Below are 21064 nucleotides of genomic sequence, written 5' to 3' on the forward strand. Positions count from 1 at the left end.
GCACTTTTGTGAAAACCTTCAATGTGACCCAAAACGGGGCATGAAAAAGGTCTTCTTAAAGGGGTCTGGCACGGCGTTGATTTATTGTGCTGGAATAAAATGCACAAGTTTTTAAATTAAAGATCTAAATTATATTTGTGTGGGTGTGGAAGCAACATCAGCAAATTGTCTCTAGAACCGCGGAAGAATTGTGCATTTATCCTTGATAAAAAGCACAGCTGCATCGTACACAGATGCTTATTATACTGTACAGACCTTCACTTACCTGTATATGAGGCAGGACTATACTTGCTCACCAACAGTTACGGGAGAAAAAGATAAATAACGGATCTATGACGCGTTGCAGTTCACGAAATTCATTTTGCTACTGCGAGGAAAACGCGCTCAAAGGGTTTTCCACCCTTTTTTAAAAAAAAAAATACAGCGTTTTGTCTTTACACAGCTCTTGAATACGAACTCCGATTCCCACCCGAGGCGATTCCCCGCGTGGAGCTCGCATGCTCTCTCTGGGTCTGCTTGGGTTTTTTCCACCGGTTAATGCGGTTTAATCCCACAGTTGTAAAATGCGCCGCCCTGACGTATTTAAATTACACCCCGGGCCTGCTCCAAGCGATGGACTGGTATCTAATCCAGGGTGCAGCCCCATTTACGGCCTGTGCCTGCCGAGTTAGGCACCAGTTTCTCGGGACTTTTCTCCCGATGGAAGAGTGAAAATGGATGGATGACAAAAAAATATCAATTTGGCATTCAGCTCCACTACCAGTCTGTGTATTATTAAAACACGTTTCGTGACCCTCCGTGTGCCGCACTTTCTCGACTCGAACGCGCCTCGGGCTCACTGGAACTGTGCAAAGTGTGCTTTGCATTAATTTCGGCGTTATGCTCAAAGTAGAAACGCATTTGTATTCATGTAACTTTACGCATGAGGTCGCAGATTCTTTTGGGACGTTTATAAATGAAAACGAGGTGCAGTGTTGCAATACAGTGCACGAGCAAACGTTAATTTTGTAGCAACATCTACAATTCCACCGTTTTTTACCAGTATTAAATCCCCATGCAACAGTATCTGCAGCCTTGTAGACGGTAGTGGATCCTGAAGCAAAGCGAATCTGTTTAAGAAAACCTTCCTTGTTTCCTGATCCTGGACCAATCATAGGGCAGTGGTGTGGAAGCACAGCTACAGTATAAACCTCGACCAAGTGTCTAATCAGCGCAGTCTGACTTCGCCTCAGTCACAGCACACGCCTCGCAAAGCAGTCCCATCAACAGAAGTGCTGTAAGTACTGGTGGTTGCAAAGGTGGAAATAAGAAATACTTTAATCAGTGAGATGGTTGTTTGTTCTTTGTTGCTTTTTGTTTTCGTTAATCTGTGATGTAACTCCAGCCCCCTGCGGGTTTGTTTCCAGGACACGCACAACAGAGAAATAATATGAATTGTCTAAGCAGATCATTTTGGGGCTGTTAAAATTGCACGCAGTCGCGCTTAACAGCTGCGTTCACGGAGACTTAAAAGTTCAAAAACTTTGACACGGTTCGTGTGCGCAGCAAGTATCCAGCTCCGCTGTCACATCCAGATGTGAGGGAGTTGTTTTCTGCTCTCCTGCTCCGGGGGGTGGACGCGGAGACACTGTGCAGTACCGGTTTCTCCTGCCCCGTCTCGGTGTCGGTGATTTCTAAGGTGTTGACCGAGATCTCCGCTGTGAGTTCACCGTCTGCAGCTACTGCAGGGTCTTGGGTTTTTTGGGGACAACATTTAGAAGACCTGGTGGCTATGCAGACTGCGTTGATTTCCATATTTTGTAACAAAAAAAACACATCTCGATCTCGTGTACTGGTCAGCAGTGCGTAGTGCCCTAGTGACCAACTTTTTGAAGATTTAATGGCCTGAAGCAAGTTAAACCTTTTGCAAAATTTGCATGCATTTTTTATAGTAACTTTTAGCTACATTGCCTGTATCCTCGGCACTTAACGATGCGATAAAGGTTAAAAAGTGTAAACGAGGACAGCACTTTGAAATATTTTTGCAAATATTCCATCTTTTTATTTCTGCATCAGTGGTGAAACTGATGTGGTGAAACAGAATACCTCCCCATTTAATACCAACGTTGTTTAATATTTAAACCAGCAGCATTCGGGGATCCGGGAATCCCACCAGGCGGGCGCGGCAGAAGATTCCTCCTGATTTGCGCTTCGAGACTCTCGTAGCTGGAGCAGCACCGCACGGGGTTTCTGAGTCGGACGCTGAGATTGACATGTGCCCAAGTTAAACATGGGGCAAAAAAATAACCAAAAACATGCAAAATGCTTTGTAAAGCACGGTAAACGTAACGGGCGTGGTTCGCGGATTTAGCATTGGAAGTGAACTAAAAGAATTGTAGAGTGTGTCTGAATAAAAAACAAACTCTTGCCCTTGAGGTTTCTGTTTCTCTGAGTTTACGGCATATTTAAATCCGCCTGAAGATTTAGCTAGGAGCTAGGAGTTAGGAGCTAGGAGTGTTTTTATTCCGTATGAACGGTTTCGGGTAGCTCATTTGCTGCTTTTTACTCCTTTTTAGGTTATAATTTTGCTTTTTCAAGTGTTTGATCATATCAGAGAGAGCTGAAGTGCTTCAGGACGGGTTTCCCCATTTCTGTACAAAAGCGGCTTTTGTTGGCAGATGCTGAGAGCTGGCTCGCCCCTCGGAGCTGCGGTGCCCAAGCCTGTGCAGACGAGCAGGCTCTGGGATTCCTGTCGGCTGTCCTGCTACTTGGCCGATTCCGTGCAGTTTTGTTTTCTCTGTGGCCCGCAGTCAAGGTGTTTTTTTTAAAACTAAACCCGACACAATAGTGAAAACCATTTAGTGACTCGACGGCATTTCCTGACTTCGCATGTTGTTTCAATAAAATTTGCTCTCAGTGAGCAATTTGGAAATCTGAACATTGAAGACTCCTCCCCTTTCTGTTCAGCTTCAGCATTGCAACAGGAGAAGCGTAAATACTGGCTCTAAAGTGGAACTGGAGTCGCAGCTGGGCGTTAGTACTGGTGGGAGAAATGTACTGTTGTGGATGTTGAAATGTAATGTCTGCATTACATGGAATGGCTTTCACATGGTGACAGACATCTGACAGGTCCTCTGGTGGATATAGTTCTCTGAAAACAAAAGACCTGGAGAGTCTAGTAAACTCTCAAGCAGATGGGAATGTGAGCCCCTTTGCGTTTATGAGCTTTAGAGTGGAATCGTTTCTTCGTAGCAGAGGTGTCTCTGAGATCACCTGACAAATCTGGGTGCTCCTAATCCTTCTGTGAGCTCGGTACTCATGTGCTGCGTTGGAAACCTCCCAGTTTGTGGGTCTTGATCAAGGGTGTGGCCAGACGGAATCGACCCAGTCTTCCTGCACGGGTTTGACACCCTGAGGAGGTGCAGTACATTCAACTACAGCTCGGAGGTAAAAGGCTGCTGCCAGTTGTGCCAAACCATGTGTGTGTTTTACAGTGAGCACCTCCCTAGATATTATTTTGTGAAATTCGGAGGCCCCAGCGTGTTTTAACAGGCCCAGGGGGTGGCAGATGAGAGGATACCGCAGGGAGAAGCTAGAGAGACGATAATTAGCTGTGTTTGCAGATGGTTGTGTTCTTCAAGCAAGAGGGCTGCTGTAATTACGGGGAACGCATGGATTCTGGATTTCTGTGCATGTTGTAAGAGTGGGAGCGCCTACAGTAATGTGGTCACTTGAAATCCTTTTTAAACAGAAAGCAGACCTCAGCAGCACAGGCCGTGAAACGCCCTCTGTGCTCAGTGCAGTTCTCCTGTTCCCCGTGCTGCAGCGCTCACTTACTTCTGCACTGGTGGCCAAGTCCTGCGTTTCTAAGATTCTCATCATTTGCTTTTACGAAAATATATGAGCAGCAGGCCGTTTGCCCTATTTAAGCCTGACGGATGACTTAATTTTAAGATATGCAATGAAAGATATATTTGTTCTGCCTTGAGCAATGATTTAACTCCTGAGGGCAGGTGAATGAAGGTTTGTGGCAGGTAAGGTAATACCTGCAAAATTCTGCATGACTCCTTCTCCGGCAGGATATGGGATACAGATAATGTGCGCAAAGTTCTCCTCTTCATCTTTCCTTACCCCTCCCCTGTAGAAGAGGCTGGGCTGATCAGGTTCCCTTGTCTGCCGACCCCAAGCATGTGGTTTTCTTCGGAGCAGGGCGGATTAAAGGAGCTTTGTGATAATCAATGAAGAAGCCTGGGAACCCATAATCTGTGCTAAAATAAGGTACACATCAGAGAGGCAGCCTGGGAAACCAGCCCCCACGAAAGGGCAAGGGGCACCCAGAGCACAGCCTGCAGTTACGACAAAAGAGTCCAAATTAGAGAGCAGCTCACCCACAGCCAGTAGAGATCTGCAATGCACAGCCAGAAGCACACTTAGAAACTAAGTGATGTGAACATGTGGACATATTGTTCTACAGGTTAGTCCCCGATCTGCAGTCATACCAGAACAGCAGAACAGTTACAGACATCCAGCTCAGTCGGTGGCTCGGAGCGGACTGGTCTCGTCTGGCTGTGTCTCGTGCTCCCACAAGCCCTTGCGCCCTCCTTCCACGGCAGTGGAAGCCCGTCTCGGGGTGTGAAACCGGGCCGCGTCACCCCCAGCACCCCCGGGGGCGTTCAGGCGGCGGGAAGGAAGCATCGGTCTGGCACAGCGGGTTTCGTGCTCGTCAGCGGCAGGAGAGGGTGTGCCCCAAGCGCCAGTCTGCCCAGGCGGCAACTGCCTGAACCGCGCAGACCTGGGGTTCCTCACGCCCCCTTTTCACTCGGCTTCAAATAGAAATTAAGCCACAACGATGTCTTTGCTGATCGGGTTATGAGTTTGTTCCCAAGTTAGGGACATTTGGCACGACACGGGCGATAGCGGAATTACATTTGGAAGGCCTGACACTGTAGTGTTCCAAACACGTGGTGAGATTGCAGTTTTAATGTAGGTCAGCATGTTGTTCTGTTAAGGTTTAGGTTCCTGGCTGCTTATCACTGTAAAGTCACGGTTGCCCAACCTGAGCTGTAACCAAGACGTGTTACTTCAGCTGCTGTTGCCTGTTGGACAATACAGACACCAGGTGTGACATCATGGCTGTTACTGCAACTCCTGTTGCTCAAGAAAATTGCTGAAACAACACTGGGCTGGGGTTTAAACACTAGTGTTTCTGTTGTTTCCATTGAACAAAAACATTATAAATGCTGGTCACAGACTAACAGCCTTCTTGAGTGCAGGGAGTGTACAAAGGCTGTCAATTAATTACAGAGTGGGAATTCTCTGAACTTGTTCCAGTAAGTGTTTAGAGTTAAAAATGCTCCAGTGCTTGCTTGCCTGCTCTCTGTAGCTGTAAAGCAATAAAACACAGCACAGACCTTGTGTGGGGGAGGAATTCAATCTTTTTTAGAATAGTACATTTGCATAGAAGCAGACACGTCATGTTGCTATAATGGTTTTGTCAAATGAAGTAAAATCTTTTTTTTCCCCTTGGCCACAGCTCAAGTGTATCTGTACCACACGTACCTGTTTTGGTTTTAGAAAATGGGGCGCTGTGGCTCCAAACAGCTTTGCTCAGAAAGACCTACCACACCTCTGACTGCTCTGTATCTTAGAAAGACTTTGTCTGATGTTTTTTTTTCATGTTGATATGAAAAGAATGAAGTAGGATAAGAAACACGCCACCGTCAGTGCCATCTCAAATACATTTCCTGTCCCTGCCAGATATAGAAATGAACATTTCGTTTTCTTCTGTTGGACCAAATGTATCTTGATTTTAAAAATACAACAGTCATAGTAAAGGGGGAAAACTCAAGTGAGCTGAACTTATGTTTGTATGTTTTAAATAGGCCAGTGATTTTGTCCAAGAACAGGCATACTGTAGGAAAGCTGCCAATATCACAAAGTTTCTGCACAGTTGTGCTCAGGCCTGTCCCACTGCTGTAAGAATGTGGCTCAGTTATTCTCCAGCCAGAAGGAAGGATCGTTGATAATGACTTGATCAGTGTGCACTTGTCTGTTCACTCAGTGTGATGACATGCATTGTCAGGTTCTGCTGACCCAAAGACAGAAATTCAGTTTCTTACAGCCATATAACCACGATGAAGGATGGTCCTCTAACGCTGATAAAACCACAAATGTTTTTGTGTTCCCCTCTGTTCAATAATGATTACGTATTATAGTAATGACACAGAATTGTGTTTTATGGTATTAAAAGCATTAACTCTTTAGGTTTGGATATGATACTCTATAAATACAGAACAAACAAGATATGAACATTAAATCAAATATCTGCATTGCCTTAATATTGTTGACAATTAACTGATTAGAGGCTATTTTATGTCACTATATTAGAACTCCATTAGTGCGTTTCATGTTAATAATTAAGGAGGTGGTCTGAGGGGTGAGCTGTGTCAATGTGCGATGATGCAGAGGACCAAGTAGGATTTAATTCTAACACTTAAAGGTAGGAAGGAATAGAAAATAAATTTATCATTAGGTTTCAGTCGTAGAGCCTTCTTTAGGTGTGACCTTCAGATCTGATCATCTGAAGAGGACGTTTTCTAAAGTGCTTTATCCAGAACGAGCTTGCTGGGTAGCAGGCAAGCAACAGGCACAGGGCAGGGCAGGGCAGGGCAGGACAGGGCACACCCTGGGTGGGTCGCCAGGCCGTTGCAGGACACACACAGGTAAACACGCACACACTCACACCAGGGCCAGTTAACCTCCCAGTGTGTCTTTGAGCTGTGTGAGGAAAACCAGAGCACCCTGAGGAAACCCACACAAACACGGAGAGAACATTCAAACTCCATGTAGATAGCAACCCAGGTGCTGAACCCAGGGCAGTGTTAACCACTGTACAACTGTGCTGCCCAAAGGCACAACAGCTGCAACTTTATGATTTCCGAAGACCTTCTGCAGCTCCTAATCCTAACTGCTGCCAATGGTGACTCCAGTGCAGTAGAATGGGAGTATTTTTATAAGAAGACGCATTCAGGAGAAGTGTCCTTTTGGTTTATCTTACCCAGAGACGCTCACGGTCATGTCGCTAGAGTAACGGATGTTTTCTATGTGTTTTACTTCAATTCAATTCAATTCAAGGTGCTTTATTAGCATGACCGATGGGTACAATCAGTGTTGCCAAAGCAAATGAAAGTAATGATATTTACATGAAACAAAACAAAAATAGAAGTAAAATAAAATCTACAGACATATTACAGACATTTACAACAAAGACATATTATACAATATTGACATATTCTGTAGGCGGCTGGAGCATTATTGGGAGACAGACTCACTGTTCCTCAGGCTGTGACAGGAGATCACATACTGGGCTGCCAGTTCAACTGAGTTCCCTCCTCCCTCTCCCAGTAGGATTGGGACCCGTTGTGATTCTGGCAGGTGTGGGAACTCTGGGATTAGATTTCTGAATTTCGGGAAGAATGTTTCTCTAATCCCAGAGTATCTGTCACAGTGCAGTAGGAAGTGCACCTCTGTCTCTATTTCTCCCCGCTGGCAGTGGGAGCACAGCCTGTCCTCTCTGGACAGCCAGGTCTGCCTGTGTCGCCCAGTTTCTTCTTGGGAAACTCTCCAGATCTCCTGCCTGGCTTCCTGCATGTGTAATAAATTGAGGCCGTTTCCTTGCCAGTACAAACCCCAAGTATTTTGAAGGGTGCATTCCCAGCATGTGGAGGATGAAAATGTCACGTGCTCTTCAGTGGGGGCGTCCCCTCCTGTAGGTCCTTTGGGCTGGGAAGGGCTGTACAGGTGGGAGGGCATGGAGGAGGACACTGCGCTGTCTGTCCTGCCCTGTGAGTAGTATTCTCCTGTGCCGAAGGAAGACGAGCTGTTTCAGACGCGGGTGTGAGGCTCCGGAGCACCGCGAGTCACTCCTGTGTTTCCTGGCGTGGGTGTCAGCGGCGTACCCTGGGCCTCGGTCAAGGGAACTCGCAGTCTGACCTGCGGGAGTTTGCAGGAGAATCTGCAGAACCAGATTCCTCCCTTTACTCCCCGTCCGGCTTTTCAAAGGGCTCCTCCTTTAGTCTGTCGTCCGGCTTCAGGCCACTTACTGTTCTAGTTACTATTTCTTTTTTTCTTCCCTCAATGAAGCCCTGACGTGCTCTAAGCAGTCTTTCAGACCGAGCCTCCCGGGGACCGTGTGTCTGGGTGTCTGGTTTGGGATAACACTGCTTGCTCTGCCCTTCCAGACCATGGTGTCCCACAAAGAGTTCGAGAGTGCTGGGAAGCAGCCCGGCCTGCAGATCTGGAGGATCGAGAACATGGACCTGAAGCCTGTCCCCAAGCCTCTCCACGGCAGCTTCTTCACAGGCGACTCCTACATCGTCCTGCAAACCACGGCCGCCCCCTCCTACAACATCCACATGTGGCTGGGTAAGTGGGCGTCGGCTCTGCCCTCGCATGTGCGGACTCGTGCTAGACGCGCTCGCCTGCTGCGCGCAGTTTACGTTTGTTTCCTGTCTCCTGCACAAGGGAAGTGGTTTGCTTCTGACCGGGGTTTATTTTTGTGAGGGTGCAAAAAAAAAGAAAAAAGCAGAACAGTCTTGGCAAGTGAAAACCCCTGCAAGGTCAATCGAAATGGCTTATGAGTAAGTTTTTTTTATATAAGTTCTCCTTAGAACAAGAGACACCAGGGTCCCAATTCATTAAATCCTCTTTTTCATGCTTGGAAGGTCAAGCATTTTGATTTGGGAGCGGGGGAGGCTTGTTCTTACTTCCCAGCATTAATTTGGTAGAAATCTTTCATGACTTTGACATTGAGATTGTACTCGTTAGAGTGCCTCCTACTGGCCCACAACATGAACTCTGGAGAGCATGTGTTTGGAGCACAACAGCTGAAGAAAGTTCCGTTCCTCTAGTGAACTGCGAATCTCAATCTTTTCCCATTTGACAGAAGGTTTCCAGCACTATTATAATGTTTGTTAGGATATCTGTCACAAATGCACAAAAAGAGAGAGCTGAGACTCTTCTGGGGTCTGTAGAAGATCTAAAAGAACAGCTTTGCATTGTAAATGTTACGCTTCGCTTCCATATTACTTTGCCATTAAAAAAAGACGCTCTTCAGCTACTGGATCTAGATCAAAACTATTCTCCAAAACAGCCAAAAAAAGAAGCTGGGCGGCAACCACAGACATATTGAAAGCAGATGTTTTAAGCTTTTCGCGTGCAGTAGTGTTTTAGTGGCCTCTCTGTGCAGAAGTGTGCAGAAGGCTTAAAGAGATAGTATCTTCGGGAGTGGGGTGCTGTTTATTGAGCAGACAGGGGGCAGGTCCCCTCTCCTCAGGAGTGTCAAGAGAGAGGCTAAGAGCTATTTAACCTCAGTGAAGGCAGTTGATACGAGCACACATGTCAGAGAAGTGCATACTTCACCAACAAAGGTAGCTGTGATAGTTTTGGTCCATGTGATCAGCAAAACCCCTCTGCTTTTTGAACCCAGCAGGAGCAGTATCGGGGTGTGGCTTTTAATTGCCGGGTGCGTCCAGGGTCTGATTCGTACGTGTCCCCGCAGGAAATGAGTGCTCCCAGGACGAGAGTGGTGCTGCGGCCATCTTCGCCACCCAGCTGGACGACCACCTGGGCGGCGGTCCCGTGCAGTTCCGAGAGGTCCAGGGCAACGAGTCGCTCACCTTCCTGGGCTACTTCAAATCGGGGATCAAGTACAAGGTGAGCGCGGGCAGCCCCCCCCCCCCCCTGCAGGAACAGCCGTGGCATTCTGGGAGTGAGGGATAAGGGTCACTTTCATTCGGAGCAGTCGCTGGGAGATCGGAGTATTGAAGTATTTCTAAGAATGACCTTAGATTTTCATCACAGTGAAATACCCAGTTTCCCAGCCCCCCGAAAACAGTTTGTTTGAGAGCTGACTTTCTCATTGTGCTGATCTGGAAGTTTTTAGATGGAGGTACTGATGTCAGATTCTGGAGTGTAGCAGGGCAGTGATTCGAGAGCCCACAGAGTGAAAGGCCTTGAGCTTACAGGTTGAACCACATTTCCCTTCTGTTTGTTCTGCTTTCATATCCTTATTCCACTTGTGAATCACAGACCCCTTTATTATTCTTGTTCCACTTTGTTATTTTACCCTTTTCAAAAAAGGGTACTGAAACGTCCTATCCAGTCCTTTTAGAATAAGGAATAAAATAGATAAAAGGATTTAACGCTGAAAAAAACTTTAGACACATTCAATAATCAGACAACATGCTGTTCCTGAACTTGGACTTAAAATGACTGAATTAGAGCCTGAAACTCTCCGTCATTTAACTATGTGCTGTGTGTCACTACATGGGCACAACAGAAGCCGTCTAGTTTCAGAAAGACAAAAGCAATTGGAAAGCAAACTTGTGACTGCCATTGGAATATGTTACAGGACAGTTTCATATGCTGGACTGGTTTCTTGACATCCACTGTTCCTCATTAGTCAGGAGGGAAAAAACTGAAAGACTGTCATTCACACTGATCAGTGTTTTTGCTCAATTCAAACGGAGTATTTGCTCTGGATCCTGTTTTTCTCCTATCGGACTTCGAACAGCCGCAGCCACTGGCTTTGAAAGGGATCTCATTCGAAATCTAGTGCCGCTGTTGTGCTGAGCGTTTTTTGTGGCGTGAAAGTCGTTTCGCATGAAACCAGGTGCCCTTTGTGGAGACTTTGTAATCTGTCTCAAAGAAAAGGACCAACACATTTCAAAAGTCAGGATTTTGCTTATTCCAAAATTAAAGTGGTAGCTCCAAACGAGACCAATGGCACTGTAGGGTGATGAATATCATATAGAGTACATATAATATAGTACAGCATAGAGGACAACTATAGGCTCCCATTAAAAATGCAGTGCTTAGTAATCAGCAGGATTTAAGGGTTTAAAGGTTTTTCGATAACAGTAAGGGCGTGAATCAGACCCACTGTATATACTGCAGCATGTAGTTCTGCTTGAGCTCCTGCCCCAAGCTCATGTGGTGGAAAGACCTTTGACCCCCCTCTGCCTGGTTCCAGATGGGGGGCGTGGCCTCGGGGTTCAAGCACGTGGTGACCAACGACGCCAACGTGAAGAGGCTGCTGCACATCAAGGGGCGCCGGATCATCAGGGCCACTGAGGTGGGCTTGTCCTGGGGCAGCTTCAACAAGGGAGACTGCTTCATCATCGACCTGGGCAAGGTGAGCTCCGCGGGCAACCCTGCCCCTGCTTTCCTCCTGATGCAGGTCGGCTTGGCTGAAGTGTTTGATTGCATGAGTAGAACAGGGAGATTTTTTCCCAGTGCTCTACATGTGTTGACCTACAGCAGGGCCTCTGTTAGCGGCTGTTCTGTATCCTGGCTGTTGACAACTTGGGCTGTTGTTTTCTGAGCTAAAACTCTGCAGACTTTCAGTAAACAGCGCGTGTAGCTCCTCCTGCTGCAGCTGGTCAGTCTGGGTGGAGATGACCCATGACTCTCCAGCACTACGGACGGTCTTTGGTTTAACGGTACCAATTCAAGTAGGGCCAGATGTGCGGTGGGGTCACTGGCGGCCCCACAGCTGCTGCTGCAGACGCCTCCCTGACCGCCGGCATCTCGCCCCCTGCAGGACATCTACCAGTGGTGCGGCAGCGAGTGCAACCGCTTCGAGCGGCTGAAGGCCTCCCAGGTGGCGATCGACATCCGCAACAACGAGAGGAACGGCCGCGCCAAGATCACCATGGTGGAGGAAGACGCCGAGCCCGAGGAGATTATCGCCGTGAGTGGGAACGCTGTGCTTTCGCGGCGTGGCCTGGAGATACATCCCCTTTCATCACTGTGCGACTGCGGTGCTCATTAGGACTCAGTCTGACCCCACTGCCTGCTCCTCCGTTATTCTCTTTAGACCAGTGCTCACTCACAATTAGAGAAGCCCTCTTCCCCGTTCTCCATGCTGTCAGTATTTGCAGAATGCTTTCCTTCTGCAAAGATCTTACAGGAGGGGACCCACTATTGAATACAGCCCCACCTGGGTGACCGAGGGCAGCTGTTCTGCACCAGCAGCTCCACTGCACAGCGTGTTGGGCTCGGAAGTGAGAATTTACTTCACCAGATGAATTATGGGGAACTTTAGTTAGCCAACCCAGCGTGAGATTTAGTCAGTGAACTGGGGGTTAACAGCCCTGCTTGTGCAACGTAGCCAGATAGTTTGGAGCTCAGCTTAAGATCTTATCTCAGGAATGGCACTTTCTGCTGCGTGGTGCTTGCAGTCATCTGTACTGAGGCACCGATTTGGAAATACTGGTTGAAAGGAAAGAGTGTCCCCTTCTGGTCCACCAGCACCACTTACAGCAGGCTGGTTCTCCCAAGGTGTCTCCTGTCCTAGTACTGATCGTGTCCAGCCTAGGTTCTGAGACCTGACGGGATCAGGCTACAGAGTGGTGAAGCTGCAGTCCTGTAATACATGTTTGTTTGTTTCATTTCCCAGGTTCTGGGTGCGAAGCCTGCGATCCCACCGGGAGGCCCTGATGACGAGGCTGTGGAGACTGCCAACAAGAATAAAGGCAGTCTTTACATGGTGACCAGCCCAGTCAATTCGTTAAGATATCCAGTAACTGCCAGAGCTTGTAAAAAGCATGAGATACAGTACATTTCGCCAACAGAAGCCTGTGACATTGTTAAACCTTCTGTAAAACTGAACAAAAGTCACTCCACGCTTTGCAGTTTCATAGAAAATTTATCCCTGGCAGACATGCCAAAATGGCCATAGGTGGAAAATGGAAGCAATATTTACTCCAGCTCTGGGGTGAACTGTGACTTGAAGCTGAAGAAAGTGGTCAGACGTCTGTTCCATTTGCACAGGAGAAACTATGAAATTAAAACTTTTAATTTCAAAGTGAGTTCCCTATTAAATGTGCAGAATGAGAACTGTTCCCGGTTATTGGGGCACTCAGGACATAAACACAGTGTGAAGCATGTTGAAACCCCCCCTGTGTGTTTCTGTGAATGTGAGCTCTTTTCTTCTGCCGGGACAGGTCTCAGATGCTACTGGGTCAATGAAGACATCCCTGGTGGCTCAGTCTAGTCCCTTCAAGCAGGCCATGCTGTCCCCTGATGAGTGCTACATCCTGGACAATGGAGTGGACAACAAACTCTTCTTGTGGAAAGGTGTAGTAGTTCTCACTTTTTTGAAACATTAGATCAGTAAAGTGATGTGACCTGCTAAACATACTACAGATTTCTGCAGCTGCATATTTCTTGCTGTTTAACTTGTTTTAGGTGTAAGAACATAATAAACTCACTGTGGTTATGGGTGGAATTTAATTATAATTCCTAAGCTAATCATTATTTTTTTTTACTGTCTCAAATATTTCAGGATCGAATGCCAACACTGGTGAACGCAAAGCAGCAATGAAGGCAGCCGAGCAGTTCATCAAGGACAAAAATTATTCCCCCAAAACACAGGTACAGCGATAATGAGTCTGAGAAGAACTTCAAACCTTTCACATGCAGGCTTGAAGAGTTTTAAAAAACAACAGAAAAGCTACTTTCATACCAGTTGCTTTTAATTTAATTTTGATTCACACTTTCATCAGCATGGTTTACTACACACCAAGCCAGTTTGTTTAATAGTTTTCTGTTGAATGTTTTTTTCTGCTAGAAGTTACTGTATAAGAGAATAACATAAGAAATTTACAGACAGGAAGAGTTCTGCTTGTGTTAACTTGCCGGTCTCGGGATCACATCCAGCTGTTTCTTGGACAGTCGGGTTTTGGCTTTAAAGCAATCCTCCCACAATCCTTTGTGTAGGTTATTTTCTTTTTCACATATTCTCCTCTCAGTCATTTGGGATTCTTCCCACAGTCTAGAGATACACTTTCTATGTCAATTCTCTCATCCCAGCGTTAATCCCGCATCAGCAGGGTCCGCTTGTCGGCACGCCCAAATCTTTGAATTTGGACCAAATCTTTGAGCTGACGTTGCCATTGAATGCGACCGAGAAAATACTCCAACCGGCGCGTCGCTCCGCCTGCCATCGGGGGGGGGGAGAACAAAGTAATGTAGCCAATTCATAGAGGGGGATTATTAGGAGGCATGGGATATTTGGCCAGGACACCGGGGTAACACCCCTACTCTTTTCGAGAGACGCCCTGGGATTTTTAATGACCACAGAGAGTCAGGACCTCGGTTTTACGTCTCATCCGAAAGACGGTGCCTTTTTACAGTATAGTGTCCCCGTCACTATACTGGGGCGTTAGGACCCACATGGACTGCAGGGTGAGCACCCCCTGCTGGCCTCACTAACACCTCTTCCAGCAGCAGCCTTAGTTTTTCCCAGGAGGTCTCCCATCCAGGTACTGACTAGGCTCACACCTGCTCAGCTTCAGTGGGTTGCCAATTGTAAGTTGCAGGGTGACATGGCTGCTGGCTCCACGGTCTATGTCAATTAGTGTCTTTCAAATTGTCCCCTTTCTGCCTAAAATCAGGAATGCTGTCAAGGGGTGAAGTGATGCAGCATCACGTTAGACAGACATTTCAAGCGATCTTCAGTTTCGTTTATTTCCCGGCGTGCCAGGGACCGCTCAGACAGTGTCTGCAGCGTGTGTGAACACGCGCCGCTGTGAGAGCACAGGCGTGTGGTGTGCGTGTTGCTTGGCACTGGAGTGACTAGGTTCCCTCTCTCTCCTCCTGCGTGCCACCTGCAGATCCAGGTCATCCCGTCGGGAGCCGAAACCGCTCTCTTCAAGCAGTTCTTCTCCGACTGGAGGGACAAGGACGAGACGACGGGCCCGTCCAAGGCCTACACAATCGGCCGGATCGCCAAGGTGGAGCAGATCCCCTTCGACGCTTCCACACTGCACTCCAACAAGGCCATGGCAGCGCAGCACGGCATGGTGGACGACGGCTCGGGCAAGGTCCAGGTGAGACTGAGAGCCGGGCTGCACCAGAATCTGTAGAACCACACCGGGCTGCGCAGGCGCCCATCTGGTAAAGAGGTCCAGGTGAGACTGAGAGCCGGGCTGTACCAGAAACTGTAGAACCACACCGGGCTGCGTAGGCGCCCATCTGGTAAAGAGCAGTGGTAGGGTTCCAGATCAGGGAGACCTTTCCTGTCTGGTTGCAGTCTTGAGGTGCTGTAATGAACGGAGTACCACAGGGATCTGTACTAGGACCAGTGCTCTTCTTAATTAACATCAATCATCTTGATTCTGTTAAGGTTAGTACAGTAGTCAGGTTTGCAGGAGATATCAAATGAGGACAATTAGCAAGTACTATTGAAGCAGCAAGTGAAATTCAAGACTGGGCAGACACCTGGCAGTTGATGTTTAGTGTACACAAGAACAGGGTGTTGCATGCAGGTCAAATCATCAGATTCATGTACAGAATGGGAAACACTGAGGAGGAAGAGGCTACGGATGAAAAAGACTGTTTATGGTGACACATCATTTGCATCTTATGGACAGTTGGAAAGGCAGACAAAATGTTAGCATGTGTAGTTAAAAGCATGGAATTAAAACAAGGGATGAACGTTTGTCTTGAATTTTGGTCACCTTGCTATAAAAAAAAGATGCTGCTGCTGTGATCTGTGAGTTTGAAAGGTTTCAGTCTAAATTTGGTCAACTCTGTACAAGCTGAGCAAAAGAGATAGACGCAGGTTGTGTGAAATGTTTATAAAGAGAGTATTTTAGAACTGGAAGGCGAAGATAAGCTTTGTCAGAAATACCGTTTGTACTGTGGTAATCTGTAGAATCTAAAGGTTAATCCTAAATATATGCTGGTGCTAAAACATACGCTTCTCTAATACTGACACTTACGGTTACTGATTAAGATGGTCTAAAGTATAAAAGCTGCTCGTAAATGTCTGAGTGCAAAATAGTCATGGAAAATGCCCTTTTGTGTGTTCGCATTCGTTCTCTGGAAATGGCCTTTTTCATCACCAATTCAAACTCAATTCAAACCTCCGCTGAGCTGCGCTGTAGCTTCTTGTGTCTCTGCGAACTAGTAAGCAAATACAGGCCACAGCCCTGGACAGGCACCTTTGATTCAATTCCACTCAACTTTATTTGTCATTATACTTACACAGGTGCAGAGTACAGTGAACGGTGTTTCTCATGAGTCACTCGGGTGCAGTATATAAATAGAACAGAAGATAAGACAATAGACAGTAACACAATAACAATAACAGTGTAATAACATAACAGTGTGATCAAACAGTGTAAATTCCTAGCAGAGCGCGTTCTGTTCACCTGTGCGCTCTGTGCACACTTCTGGGATTTAGATGTTATGTTTTTTTCAGATCTGGCGCGTTGAGGGCGGTGACAAGGTCGCTGTGGACCCTTCCACTTACGGACAGTTCTTTGGGGGAGACTGTTACCTCATCCTGTACAGCTACAGGGCCGGCAGCAGGGAGCAGCACATCATCTACACCTGGTGGGTCTGCCGTGTCTGGCGGCCATCTGCAGTCCCCGCGAGACACATCACCGAGTGCTGGCTGACGCGCTTGTTTAATGTAAAGGCCGATAACGTAGCAATTGTTGACTAGTCTAATTCGGGTGTTTTTTTGTTGTTGTTGTTGTTGTGTTGTCGCAGGCAGGGGCAGAAGAGCACCCAGGATGAGCTGGCTGCTTCTGCTTTCCTGACAGTGAAACTTGACGACTCCATGGGAGGATCACCAGTGCAGGTGTCTCTCATCGGCGTTAATTATCTGTATGGCCCAGCGAGACTTCAAATCCCTGCGGGGTTCCCTTTTTGCTTTTTCTCAGGCAGAGGCAGAGTCTTGGAATAATCCCTTCGAATTCCCAACCGGGTCTCCTGGCTAGCATGGGTCTCTCTTTCCCTGTTCAGCTCGCTAGTGCGGACGTTGTCTGTTGACCTCTGCCTGATGTTCCGGAGGCTCTGCTTTATTTCTTCAATTGGATTCTGAAGTCCCAAAATAGAGAGAACATTACAGTGTAGTCTTGGAACATCTGGAATTAGTCTTCCAGTAGGGGGCAACCTGCTTTTGTGAGAGACGTCTATGGATTGACAGTAAAGACAATTGTGAAACAGATATTTTGGTAACAATGGATTGAACTCTGGTCCCGTGTGCTAGCAGATAGTAAAAAGGTCCTGATCTTCCCTGGGGGAAAGAATTAAGGATGGATTTCTAAGCTTTGCATAGGAGTGTGCAGTTTGCTACCAGGAAAAAAAAACAAAAGATTTTCATGCTAAACTATAGCAAAATCATAAGCCTCTATGCCTTAGCCTTAGTACAGTAAATAACCTCAAGGCCATGAAACTGATCTGCCCGAGCACCCTTTCCTGCCATTCGTTGTCACTTTAAAGGTGACCCAGCTGGCTACCCGCTTATTCTCCTGTGCCCCTCTTGCAGAGAGTGGACCGGGCAGACGCAGAGGGCCGCGGGCTGTTTTGCATGTGGCGTGAAGAGAGCGAGACAAGCCTGCTCCGTTTGCATGCAGGCCTGCGATGTGATGCAGAGCTCTCCGGTGATAAGAGCCAGATTGGCTGCCGCTCAGGGTGCGCCCGGACCGCAGGCAGCTCTCTCGGCGGTCGGAATCACCGGCCTCCGAGTGCGGAGCGGCCGGTCTGACGCAGGTGCCTCTTGCCCCCGCAGGTGCGCGTGACCCAGGGCCAAGAGCCGGCCCACCTCCTGAGCCTGTTCAAGGGCAAGCCCCTCGTCATCCACAGCGGGGGCACCTCCAGGAAGGGCGGGCAGACCGCGGCCCCGGGCAAGCGCCTCTTCCACATCAGGCAGAGCTCCACCAAGGCCACCCGCGCCGTGGAAGTAAGTGCCTTCACCCCTGGGTGCCCACTGCTCCCGAGCAAGCGCGGCAAAGCAGGGCGGGTGTGCGGATCACATCTGGGCCGGTGGAGCAGTTTTTTAAGGAAACCGGCTGCTGAGGTGACCGGTGCAGACGCCCTGCGGTGAAGGGGTCTTCTCAGGTCCCCCCGCACTGCTCCCGGTAACCGTGGAGAAACACTCAGCCCCCGTGGTCTGGAAATAGAAATGCAGTGAGGTGGAAAATAATGTATTCTCTGTCTTAATCAACACAGCCATCTTTTGAGAGCTTCTTCCAATTTAGGGTCACGGGGGGAGCTGGAGCCTTTTCTTAGCAAGCAGCGGGCGCGAGGCAGGGTACACCCTGGTGTGGACACACAGACACACACACTCTCACCAGCAGCCAGTAACCCACCAGCCTGTCTTTGGCCTGTGGGAGGAGACTGGGGAGATCATTCAAACCCCATGCAGAGAGCACCCCAGATCCAGAACTGAACCCAGGGCCCCCACAATGTTCACCACTGCGCTGCCGTGCCGCTCGCTCTCTCTTTTACTGTATCTGAAAACAGGGGTACCACTTTTTAGGGAGCCTCTTTATCCCAGGGGTCCACAGGCGGAGTCTCGGGGGGCTGAACCCTAACCTGCGTTCTCGCCACAGGTCAAAGCCTGTGCCTCCTCCCTCAACACCAACGACGTGTTCGTGCTGAAGGCCCCCGACGCCACCTACGTGTGGAGAGGGGTTGGCGCCACCGAGGAGGAAGTGGCCGCCGCCAAGCACGTGGTGGCCATGCTGAAGGGAAGCGCCAGCGAGGTGTCGGAGGGCAAGGAGCCTGGTGGGTGTGGCGCGGGCGTGGAGGGGGTCTCAGGAGGGCGCCAGGCCTTCAGCCTCGCTCAGCTCTGCGACGGTGTAGAAAGAGACGCTCGTCTGCCTCCTTAATTCCTGCAGTACAGATTTGTAAGGAAGGAAGTCTGTAAGACATTTTCGTGGACATCCACCCCTCGATTTGCGATCGCCCGGTGCATGAATTTTTGCCGTAACAAAATGTGTATTTTCATACGGCCCGTAAAAGCACAGGAGATTTCTCTTTACGTTGTCCTTTGTAGCTGAGGAAGATGACCTCCCACAGCACAGTGCTTAACATTTTCACATTGTCTGTTCTGCAGACGTGGGTTTATTGAACCTCAGGGTTTTACATGTAAGGGGAGTTCCCTTTTCCATTTCAGAATTTTCACCTGGGAAAAAGTTGTAGAGGAACAAATTACATTCGTAAATCAAGGGATCCATAAATTTTTCTTCTGCTCTGCTTCAAAATTTATTTGGAAACTCCATAGTGAAAATGAACATCTACCAGAAAACACAGCATTTAGGACATTAAGATATTAGGATTACATCCAGTACAAATATAGACACAAAGTTTTTGCTGTACTGAGATCAAAGCTAGGTTATAAACTTTGAGAGGATAAGAGTGTTTGGCTGATTTGTGGTTTAATATCTCCTCTCACCTGTCAGACAGACTCCTCCCATCTTTGTGTGCAGGCTGGTTAGCTGTTTAAACCCCCACACGGACTCCTTCCCTGCCTGTTCAGTCAGTGGCAGGTGCCGACCCTCTGACTCCAGCTGTTTCCCTCTCGCACAGCTGGATTCTGGGCGGCTCTGGGCGGCAAGAAGGAGTACCAGACCTCCAGGAGCTTGCAGAAGGCCGTGACGCCACCGCGCCTGTTCGGCTGTTCCAACAAAACTGGGCGCCTCATTGTGAGTAGAGGCGCTGGGCGGGGGCGGGGGGCGGGGGGCGGCGGCGGTGGGGTCAGTGTTTCAACACGCTCCGTCTCTCTCCTGCCAGGCGGAGGAGGTGCCCGGAGACTTCACCCAGGCCGACCTGGCCACCGACGATGTCATGCTGCTGGACGCTGGCGATCAGGTGGGCGCATGGCTGGACCCCCGGCTTCTGCTTCCTTTCCGCCCTCTTTTAAATAATCAAGGGCCTTGCAGTGCAGCGGAGGCCGAGGCAGGAATCGCCCCGGCCTCAGCTCAGATCCTGTTTTCTTATCGGGTGCAAGAAGCCCGGGGGTTAGGAGGCGGAGTGACAGTGGGCTTTATTCCTGCGTTTCAGATCTTCCTGTGGATCGGGAATGAAGCCAACGAGGTGGAGAAGACCGGCGCTCCCAAAATAGGTAAAGCAGGAACGTTCAAATACACCTTAAAATGCCTGCAGACGGATTTTGTTGGACGCTGCTCGTCTTCTATTCCAGAGGGGTGACCTGCGCACTAACGCTATCGGAGTGAAAGTGCATCGTGAGACGTCGTGTTGTTAGTGTATTTGGCTTCTCCGTGTTGCGCCAGGCAGAATTGTTTGGATGCTAAGGGAGTGTGCTGGGGCGTACAGGAAATGTGATTTTTCCCTTGTTTTTACAGCGAAGGAATACATGGATTCAGACCCCTCCGGACGGCGCGGCATCCCAGTTACCACCGTCAAGCAGGGACACGAGCCGCCCACCTTCACTGGCTGGTTCATGGCCTGGGATTCCAACATGTGGGACACAGACCCCCTGGACAGAATCAGGGCTCGTTTCTAAACCTGTCAGCTCTCTCTCTCACACACACACACACACACACACACACACACACACACACACACACACACACACGCGCGCGCTTGCGGGGGCCTCCTTTGGGTCACACCTATCCGCATTTCGCCTTGCTGGGCAGGGGCTGCAGCGTCTTTTCAGTGCGGGGGTGGACATCCAGACGCGTCTGCTCACATCCGCAAATATTCCTGAGCAGAGCCGTACCGGAGTCCTTTTCCGGGGAAACGGCCTCTTACTGGAGAGAGCCGGTTCCAGGGCTGCCTTTCTAAGCGCATGCTTCTTCCTCTTCTTTCATGCCTTCTATCATTCTCAAGAGCCAGGTGCCACACGTGGCAGCAGCTGTTGCTTGGCAGCTATAAGCTGTGTTTGCCAGTTGTGAGAAACGGAAACACTCGGCAGTAAGACATTCCCGCAGCACTGGGGAAACACAGGCTTGTTCCCAGAAACAAGACATCCGTCATCTTCTGTTTGTTTTATTTCGAAGGAATTGATTTGTTTTCAGACGTTACATTAAAAATGTTCTCCTCTTCCGGGGATTACAAAGCCGTAGGCTCGTGTTACTGGTGCCTCTCTTAAGCTGAGCTGCTGATGGCTGAAGTGATACTCGCTGGCATGACATTTTAAAATTCTGGTTTTATTCTGTTTCTGGTGTCTACAGAACATGATCATGGTTGGTTTGTAATAAACAACAATGGGCTTTTTGAAGTGTTTTGCCTTCTTTTTTTGTCAGGTTCAAATACTACAATC

The 21064-nt window shown here is 48.5% G+C and overlaps 1 protein-coding gene across 1 annotated transcript; it reads left to right on the forward strand.

Annotated features, from left to right (window-relative positions):
- The first annotated feature begins 1142 nt into the window (after positions 1-1142).
- Positions 1143-21022, forward strand: LOC148823290 (scinderin-like). Its single transcript, XM_088927432.1, has 17 exons — positions 1143-1276; positions 8220-8403; positions 9539-9693; positions 11012-11173; positions 11582-11731; positions 12440-12529; positions 12987-13119; positions 13328-13416; positions 14658-14873; positions 16250-16383; positions 16543-16633; positions 17567-17737; positions 18390-18564; positions 19369-19484; positions 19573-19650; positions 19843-19903; positions 20145-21022. The coding sequence occupies exons 2-17, from the start codon at positions 8223-8225 to the stop codon at positions 20303-20305; spliced, it is 2163 nt and encodes a 720-aa protein (XP_088783558.1). The 5' UTR covers positions 1143-1276; positions 8220-8222; the 3' UTR covers positions 20306-21022.
- Positions 21023-21064: the final 42 nt, after the last annotated feature.

Source organism: Atractosteus spatula, chromosome 11, assembly GCF_055471065.1.
Source record: "Atractosteus spatula isolate fAtrSpa1 chromosome 11, fAtrSpa1.hap1, whole genome shotgun sequence".
Lineage (NCBI taxonomy): Eukaryota > Metazoa > Chordata > Actinopteri > Semionotiformes > Lepisosteidae > Atractosteus > Atractosteus spatula.

What these genes read in the sequence shown, in the direction of transcription:
- LOC148823290 (XM_088927432.1), top strand. Translation starts at nt 8,223, where the DNA reads ATGGTGTCCCACAAAGAGTTCGAGAGTGCTGGGAAGCAGCCCGGCCTG. An exon ending in TCATCATCGACCTGGGCAAG is followed by an intron (nt 11,174 to 11,581) that starts GTGAGCTCCGCG and finishes CGCCCCCTGCAG; the next exon opens with GACATCTACCAGTGGTGCGG. An exon ending in AGGCCACCCGCGCCGTGGAA is followed by an intron (nt 17,738 to 18,389) that starts GTAAGTGCCTTC and finishes TTCTCGCCACAG; the next exon opens with GTCAAAGCCTGTGCCTCCTC.